The sequence below is a fragment of the Musca domestica genome, unplaced genomic scaffold (genome assembly GCF_030504385.1).
Source record: "Musca domestica strain aabys unplaced genomic scaffold, Musca_domestica.polishedcontigs.V.1.1 16, whole genome shotgun sequence".
Lineage (NCBI taxonomy): Eukaryota > Metazoa > Arthropoda > Insecta > Diptera > Muscidae > Musca > Musca domestica.
In genome coordinates, this window is record NW_026712219.1 from 15,926,016 (window position 1) to 15,935,682 (window position 9,667).

A 9,667-nucleotide genomic window follows, 5' to 3' on the forward strand; every position below is an offset into this window, starting at 1 on the left:
TGGAGTATTTTGGAAAGCAAGGTTGGCACTAAAAAATACCAAAGTGTCGATTAACTCAAGAAAGCGCTTCGCCGGGAATGGATCAAAATACCGCAGAGCAACATGCGGTCACCGTGTGACGGTTTCATTGGCGGTTTGAAGGCCATAATTCGTGCCAAAGGTGACCAATTCGAACAAATCTAAACTTATTCTAAAATTTGATGCTATTTCCGACATTTTTTGCTTTGATTCAATAAAATTTGAAAAAATGTAAAAATTATGCCGTTTGATTTTGATGCAGTTTTTTTTATCCCACCCTGTATATATGTTCTGTAGCTACGAGAATGTCAGTTGTTTAAAATATTCTTGGGTTCCGAGTCTAGATTTTATTTGGATATTGTGGAAATTTTCTAATTTGTTTGTCTACGTGACGTAAACTAGGCCTAGATGACATAGCTATGTGGTATTTCGACATACACACATACTCAAGTATAAATCCTTTTACTAGGCACAACAAATATTACTTAATACATGGTGTCCTAACAAGGTAACACCCATTAAAGGCATGCGGGATTTCCAAAATTATGTATTTCCTTTTTTCTAATTGTCTTTCCTGCTACCTACCATTTTGCCACAAGTAAATCTGTTAATTTGCAGGTAGCATTCCAAAGCAATGTCACTTCTTATAAAACCCCTGTTGAGATCTGCTATCAGCATCAGTTACAAACTAATTGTCCTGCAATTAACACTTAGATTTTTTTAAATAGTTTATCATATATAATTAAAAAAATGCTTCCCGAAACCCACGATTTCATCAGCGAACATGCTGTCATACCCACTAGTCAACCTATGGAAATAGAACATGTTATACTCAACAAACCTTCCCGAACTATGGACCGCTTCAGCCTTACACCAACAACTTCCAGTTATTTGTATCGCATACCAAGTGGTTCCAGACAATGGGAATTCTATTTGAAAGATTTGGTCGATTCAAAGGCTAAACGTTCACGACGTGCCAGAACCGAACAGGAAAACATCACAGAGTTCTTAAAGAGATTCGAGCTATGAAATAGTTGCGCATATTTTTCATTATAGTTTTAAGTTTTGTGATTTGTTGAAAAAAGAAAGAATTAAATTCTTTAGATTTTAGTTTTATAATTTTAAGAGAATAAAAAAACAATTATATTAATAATACTAAGCAAATTTTTAAAAATGATTTTATTTTAAAAGATAGGGTAAGTGCGCCTAAGTTCGGCATGTCCCAGTAGTCGGCAAATTTGAAATTTAAACTTAAATAACTAAAAATGGAATTGACCAAATAATGAAATAATTGCAAAAAACATAAAAAACAGTGTTCTCTGCTCTCTTTCTATAAAAAAAACAATGAGCTTAGATCATTTATTACGATAGAATAACGGTTTGTGTCAGTGAGTGTCTTCCAACAGCTGCGATAGTGCTTGTTTGTAAAGAAAAAAATAGTGGTGGCGTCAACTTAATAATCGATTTAAGTAAATTAAATTTAATACTTTTGTAATCAGAAATATTTTATTAAGGTAAATAACAGACTGAAGATCACTTTTATAAATTAAAAACATACAAATCAAGCATTTTTCTCTTTTATTATTTAATGCCGACATTAGGAACAGAAAAAAAGAGAGGCAGTGGGTGCCGATTACTAGAAAAATATCATTTTTGACCTATTTCACCAAAACTTGAGAAAAGTATTAAAAAAATCCAAAAACTACTCAAATAAAAAATAGTTTTGATTCGGCAGTTGCTATTATTTGAGCTTTTTGTCCAAATTTTCTAAATTAAGTAGGTTTTTTTAAATCAGCTATTTCACGTTTTAGATAGCGGTGGCATTTAAAAAATGTTGGTTATCTAAAGGAACAAGAATATAAGAAAGGTACTTTTTTATTTTTATTTAATCTCATTTTTATTTTAATTGAAAATCCATACTATTCTTGATTTTCTACCTATATTTGGTTTAGAATGATAATTAAGTAAAACACTATTTAAAAACGAAATTAGTTAATTAAACTGTGAATTAGTATTACAGCATTGTTTTATACTATTTGAAATAAGAAAATATACAAAATAATATTTTTTTTTAATGAAATAGCATATGCCGACTACTGGCAAATAGACATGCTGAGCATTGGCAAATGGTGCCGACTACTGGCAAAAAACTACTATTTTGGTAAAATTGCAAATTTTGACAATTTAATATAAACAAATTCAATTGTTGTTTATTATTTCGAAAACTAAACAAAATATGGAATCTGAACAACTTTATTTTTCTGCAATTGAAAGATTTCACTCAGAATGTCGAAAGATTGAAATATTGAAAAGCCTAAAAGTGCCGACTACTGGCACACTTACCCTACAAACTAAAATGTTTGACGATATGTCACATTCAGTACTGCAAGTGAATACAACTACAAAATTATAAGTTATTTCAATCAAATTTACTAGGCAAAAAAGGAAAATTTTCCGATTCGGTGGTCCGAATACAAAACCTAAAATTACTTTTTCTCCACGTCGAAAAACAAAACGATATAAGAGAACACGAAGAATTTACCCAGAAATAACCCGACAAATATAAAGTTATTTTTTGTAGTAGCCAAAGTATAACTACTTATTTTTGGCCAAGGAATAACCACTAATTTGGAGTCACATATCCATGTTAAAATAGGGCTTAGAAAACCAATTTGCAATATTTTTACACCCTTCACTTTGAAAAGTAGGGTATATTAACTTTGTCATTCCGTTTGTAACATCCCCAAATATTCGTAGTAGACCCCATAAAGTATATATTCGTATATTCATAATTGGCATAAAATTCTAAGTCGATTTAACGATGTCCGTCTGTCTGTCCGTCTGCCTGTTGAAATCACGATACAACCTACATTACAATTTGTAAACAATTTGTATTGTGTCTAGGATGATTGGTGTTGAATATGAGATATATCTATCCACGTTTTGGTATAGCCGCCATATAATGATATGGCGATATTCGGTATTTTGATTATTTTTGCAACATTTTTCCACGGATTTGTCCAAAAATTCGTATTTGTAGTTCGTAATGGGTTCTAGCTCTGGTGGCAAAACATTGTATGTATAGGTCCAGGTTTTTTTATAGCCCCATATAATGGTACTTCCCAATATTCGGTGTTTATTTTTGACAATTTTTCCAAGGATTTGTCTAAAAATTGGTATTTTTAGTTCGTAATGGGTTCAACCTGCTGTGGCGGAACATAATACGGGGTGAGATGAAAAAACTACAACCAACTTCAGACTGCAGTCATTTCTAAGCCACTCGTCTGATAGCTGTTAAAATTTTTCCAGTGACAGCTCATTATATTCCTTACAAGCGTACAGAAGCATTTTGGTGAGAATTTTCCAAAAAAAAGTCATTCGTGATGGAATTCAAGCGTGATAAAGCGTGTGATTTCTTTATATTTGGCTGGAAAACCACATGTGGCTATCGTTAGAGCACTCCAGCATTTAGTGAATAAAACTTTTGTGTATCTTACCATCGCTTGTTACCGTGATACTGGTAGCGCAACCCGATGTAAAGGAAGTGGACGGAAAAAAACTTCAGCAACATCAGCAGAAATGGTTCGAAAAGTAATGAAGCGACTTTATCGAAACCCGCGTCGCAAAATGGCTCGTGAGCTGAACATATCGCAATATTCCATTCGGAAAATATTGAAAAAATGAGCTCGGGGTAATGCCATTAAAATTCCAAAAAGTGCAAGAACTTACACCGCAACAGAAAGCAAATAGTCTCAAAAGAGCTAAAGAGTTGTTTGGCTTGGTCGAAAGTGGTGAACTGCCGAATTTGGTTTTCTCCGCTCCGATGAGAAAACATTCGTTGCAGTTTGTAAACATACAAAATGATCGTGTTAACTTGCCAAAGAGGTCAGCTGAAAATGTGCACTTTCGGTTGGCCACCAGAACTCAAGCGCCGGCCATGGTGATGGTGTGGGCGACCATAACAGCCGACGGTCGCTCCCCGCTCGTATTAATCCACGTGGCACCAGAATAAATGACGAATATTATCGCGAAAATATTCTGGAGGGTGTATTAAGGCCTTAGGCTCGCAAACATTTTGGCCGCAGACCTAGGACATTTCAACAGGACTCAGCACCAACGCACTCAGCACGCGCCACCCAAGAATGATTACAAAATGAGTTTCCTCGCTTCATTTCCAGCGCACAATGGCCTCCAAAATCTCCAGGAACCAATCCGTTAGACTATTATGTCTGGAGTATTTTGGAAAGCAAGGTTGGCACTAAAAAAACATCAAAGTGTAGATCACCTCAAGCAAGCGCTTCGCCGGGAATGGGCCAAAATACCACAGAGCAACATTCGGGAAGCATCTGACGGTTTCATTTGCCGTTTGAAGGTTATAATTCGTGCCAAAGGTGACCAATTCGAACAAATGTAAACTTATTCTGAAAATTGATGCAATTTCCGACATTTTTTGCTTTCATTCAATAAAATTAAAAAAAAAATATATAAAAATCAAGGTGTTTGATTTTGTTGCAGTTTTTTATTTTAAAAAATTGTGAAAATTGTGACCCTTTGTGGGTGAGGTATAAAAAAAGGTTCGCACACAACAGATCTTGTGTTAGCAAAAATGTTTGTATGTGTGAAATCTGAAGAGATTTGGATGCTTATTTCGCTTTGTTTGTGCGTTTCATTTTTTTCAAGATCTTGAACCCTATGTGGAGAAGGTACCTGAAGAAATGGACCGATCTCTACCATATTTATAACAGATCTTGTGTTGATAGAAGTATTGAAATGTGCCAAGTCTGAATGGAATCGGATGTTAACTTCGCGTTTTATGAGCTTCATGGATATTCAAAATGTTGACCCTTTGTGGGGAGGTACTTAATAGAGTGGACTAATATTTTTTTTTGGCAAATATTCGCGGATTTTAAGAACATTTCAGAGCGATGACTGCGGACTTTTTTAAATTTACTTCTGGACAGTTATTAGGTAGGACAAGTATTGTGTATTTTATTTATTATATTTTTATACGACCAAAACGTGCCTCTTCGAAATAACGGTTTTTGGCCTCTTTGGACCAAATAATTTTTGGAGCCGGCCTAGAGATGTCCGTTCGTCCGACTGTGTGCCTGTCTGGATGTCTGGTGGGCACGATAACACTCGAAGGAAGTATCCAATTTGGCCCACACATCGTAATATTTTTGTCAAACTTAGATCTAGTTCGGAGATGGGCAACATCGCTCCACTTCTTCTGGTACCTCCCCCACAAAATTTCAACATTTTAAATGAAAATAATTTACCTCATAGAAAGAGAAATTATCATTCGATTTTGAGCAAAATTTGTCAATCCCAGTATTTTAAATATATTCAGAGCTATTTCCGGTGAGAAAATAAATATATTTAAATAAACAGACATTTGCAGAGGGTATACATCTATCGGCTAAACCGATTGATACTTTTCAATTTGTTTATTAGAAGAGAATACATTTAAGAGCAATTATCGTGAAATTTTCTCGGAGTAATGGTAGTGGATTCTCGGAGAATTTTCGTAGCAATGATTGTGGACATTTAAGAGAAATTCTCAGAGAAATGGTAGTGGATTTTTGAGAGTAATTTTGAGAGGAGTTTAAGATTAACTTTCAGGACTTTTAGAGAAAATGTGGGTAACGATCGTGTATTTTTTTTTAAATTTCCGGAGCTATTTCAAAACCATTTTCAAAGGCTATTTATGTAGAAATAAAAAAAACTCATAAACTTTTTGATTTTTTTTAGAAATGTGTGCTTTGGTTTTTGCTATTTTATTTAAACTTAACGAACATTAAACAAAATTGATGTTGTTGTTTTGTTTGCTTGTTTCTTGGATTGTTGTTTTAAATACTTAATTACAAAAAAAAACATAAGATATGAGAAAAATGACGATTGTAGGACGTTTCTGATGATTCATTATCTCCATTATTATTATTGTTCTTGTTGTTGCTGCACAAGTTCTTGGTTCTTCATTTTTTGGACATTTTTGGACAGTTGTGTTGCGTTTTGTTTGTATCGTTTCTATATATTCCGATTGGAGTCATACAAATAAAAAAAAGAAATTATAAATAAACGCTAAACTTTCGAGCCGTTCCCATTCGAAAGTTCACGAACTACAGGACTGTAGTTTTTCTTTGGTTTGGGTTTGGTTTAGTTCTTCTTCAAGCTATCCATGACCAAGGGCATGTTCTTGGTAATGAAACACTTGAAGCCACGGAATGCCCATGAGCAGGAATCGGATTTCTGTTCATTCTTGTCGGCACATTTTTCAACATCGGCCTTAACTTCATCCTTGTTCTCCTTGCCCTGACCCAGTTGGGCTACCAGATTGTCGTTCTTGAAACCATCCTTGGCATCGAACAGCTCGAATTTCTCGAAAATGCATTGGATGTAGCAGCGGGTGATTTCATCATCGGGGAATTCGAATTTCTTGTATTTCTCAATCATTTCGGGTGTGACCTTCTTGGCTTCCATGCACTCCTTGCGGGCCTTCATCAGGTCGTCTTGGGTGCGGAGTTTGTATTCGGCTGTGGCCTGTTGGGGAAAGAATTATTTTTTTTTTGTTTCAGAATGGCTTCCATGGAGTGGACATCCTTATACTTACCACAGCGAAGAGGGCAAACAGTAGAACAGCTGTCACTTTCATTTTGTCGTGTACTGTGTTTTGACGCTTGCTGTATAAATCACAAGAATTTCTCTGTTTAAAGTTTTAAGCACGAGTTGTGTTGACTTGAGCTTGATCCGTTTAGAACTGATGCTAATCCGTGCCCAGTTCATGACTTTTATAGGCTGGCCGGCCGGCTGTCGTGTGTGTATTTTGCTCTGCAACAACAAACTAATAAATCGGACAAAGAACTTAAGTGTGTGCCCGATATTTGTATGAATAGCATAGCCTCACAGCCCTCCAGCTAGCCTCCCCCAGATAGAGAGACAGCAGTAATCATTTTACATTGCAATGAAACCTGGACATTTGTGGGGGATACTAGTAATGGGAATGCGTAAGTGTAGCTGTGTGTTTGGGTATTTTTTGTTGTTGTTGAAATTGCTACTGTGTGGAGTGGGATGAGACTTGGTTTTCATGATGAGAGAGGAGGAAGAGGATGATGAGGTGGCATTGGAAGAAATTGCAATATATTTGTTGTTTATTTTCTGGATCATTCTTTCCGTCAAACAATGAAGCCTTAATGCGATGACAATCAAAAGACGAGCCAGTGGACAAAATAAGAATGTGCAACAATCTTTGCAACAATTGTTATCTTCAGGCCCCCTTGAATAGTTTCATGTTGTCGAGAGATTACTGATCAATTGATTAAATGCTTTATTGGTTTCAACTCTTAATTTCTTGTTTTGATGGACGATCATTAAAGCGTATTTGATCCCTTCGTTAAAGAAGGATAATTATTTAATAAAATATCTTCAATTTAAAGTTCGTTTACAAAATTGTTACAGAATTGCTAATATTTTCAGAACATTGACTTTTTGGTGGAATTTTCGATCAACATTTTCAGTTGAATATTTGATATACATTCAAGGAAAAGTTGTCCAACTATGTCGGCACAGCGTTTGCAAAATTTCAGATTCCACTTCTTAGGGAACGACTCCGTACCAGACCTAAATCAGATCATGGTCAATAGAATAAAACAGTTAGGCATTTTGTTAAGGCAACTGAATTTCAAATATAATGGACTGTAAACTGCCTGCCTTCTTTCAAAAAATTTTAGTCCCTTCACCAGGACATTTTTTATATCAAATTCAGCTCCGACATGCCAATTGTGGACTGTATTAGATTTTGATACTCTCAGGTTTATAGCTAAAGAGGCGATATGGCTTCGTTTGTATGTCTGGTGCACACAATAACTCTCCGATTCGGTCCAAACATCGTTCATCGTAAAATTATTACCTTCCACAAATGGCCCATCTGTTCTGGTCCAATATCCTTTATATACCCATATTTTGAACCCTCAGCCTTAAGGTGAAAGGATCTCTTCAAAATAACGTTTTTAGATCCAATTGGACTAGGTCTAGTTACGTCCGTTGGTCTATCTTATGTAAAGATGGCTCTGGTCCAATCTTTCTGGCACCTCTTCCAAAATGGGATTAAAGTTTGCCATATATCGGGTATATCATAAAAAAAGACTTAGGTCAAATGTGAAGGGGTCAAATCCCTTTTCAATCGACAACATGACAGAGTTACGCAGGTTTTAAATAACACATTACCGACAGGCCGTCACAGAATTGCCTAGGAGCCACACCCCCTAGAGGGAAGTGAAGAATTAGATGCTCAAAAGAAGTTCAAAATCAAGCCTTCTCTTTTCGGTTATAAGAAATGACACAGGCTCTGAAATCTACAACAACGCAATGGGAGGGTGAATGAAGTCAGCATTGCAAGTCACTAAAGCATTTAAAAAGCAGTAAGTTTGGCCGGGTTGAACTTTAAATACCCTCCACCATTTGGAAAATTTCAAAAAAAAAAAATCCGTTAAAAATTGTGTTAAAATCTTAAAAATACCGAATGTAGCCGTTATATCAGGGTCTATTTCAAGACGTGGACCTGCATAGGCAACTTTTGTCATAAGCCATTACAATATTCAAATACGAAACTTGAAAAAAATCCGTTGAATAATTTAGGTAAAATCATCAAAATACCGAATCTAGGGAGCTACCGTTATATCGGGGCTATACGAGTACCTATTAGGAAATTCAAATACAAAATTTCAAACAATTCCGTTGAAGAAAGTCGCTGAAATCGTCAAAATACGAATATTGAGAGGTACCGTTAAATGGAGCCTATACGAAGACATGGGTCTGCCGACGCAATTTTTTGTCATAAGCTGTAGCACCCATTACGAATTCTAAATACGAAATTTGAACAACTCGAATATTGGGGTGTACTATACGATACAGTAGACTTATATAGACATTTCTCTTTCAGGGAGTAAAGTGCTTAGAAAGAACTGTAGCTAAAATCATCAAAAAACAGAATATAGGGAAGTACCGTTGTATGGGGGTTACACGATATCGTGGACCCATATAGACAATATTATTCCAAGGGATGAAGTACTCAAAAGGAACTCCTGGTGTGGATTTTCAGACAATTTAATTGAAAATCATCAAAATACCGAATATCGGGGGCACAGCGTTTTGGGTTTTGGTTATTCAAAACTTTGCTCTTTGTGGGGGAGGTACCAGAAGGTATGAGCCGATATATCCAGTCTTCACAGCAGATCTTATGTTAGTAGAAATAATGTGCGTGTGTAGAAATGGAATGTGTGGAATATGAAAAGAAACGGATGCTTATTTCGGATTTTATAATCGTTTTAGTTATTCAAAACTTTGCCCTTTGTGTGAGGGAGGTACCAGAAGGAATGGTCCGATCTCTACCAGCTTTATAACAGATCTTGCGTTAATAGAAATATTGAGATGTGCCAAGTCTGAATGGAATCGGATGTTAATTTCGCTTTTTATGAACTTCATAGATATTCAACATTTTGACCGTGGGGGAGGTACCAGAAGGAGTGGATCGATATATCGTATCTTCACACCAGTCCTTGAGTTTATAAAAAATATTGTGATGTGTGTAAGCGCTATAATTATTCAAAATTTTGACCCTTTTTGGGAGAGGTACTTGATGGAGTGGACTGAT

General features: G+C 35.7%; 1 protein-coding gene across 1 annotated transcript; it reads right to left on the reverse strand.

Moving 5' to 3' along the window:
- Window positions 1–5,752: 5,752 nt before the first annotated feature.
- LOC101888874 (general odorant-binding protein 99a) lies at window positions 5,753–6,789 on the reverse strand. Its single transcript, XM_005179024.4, has 2 exons — window positions 6,629–6,789; window positions 5,753–6,558 (listed from the first exon to the last, which is right to left on the reverse strand). Exons 1-2 carry the CDS (start codon window positions 6,668–6,670, stop codon window positions 6,175–6,177), a joined length of 426 nt encoding a protein of 141 aa, XP_005179081.1. The 5' UTR covers window positions 6,671–6,789; the 3' UTR covers window positions 5,753–6,174.
- Window positions 6,790–9,667: the final 2,878 nt, after the last annotated feature.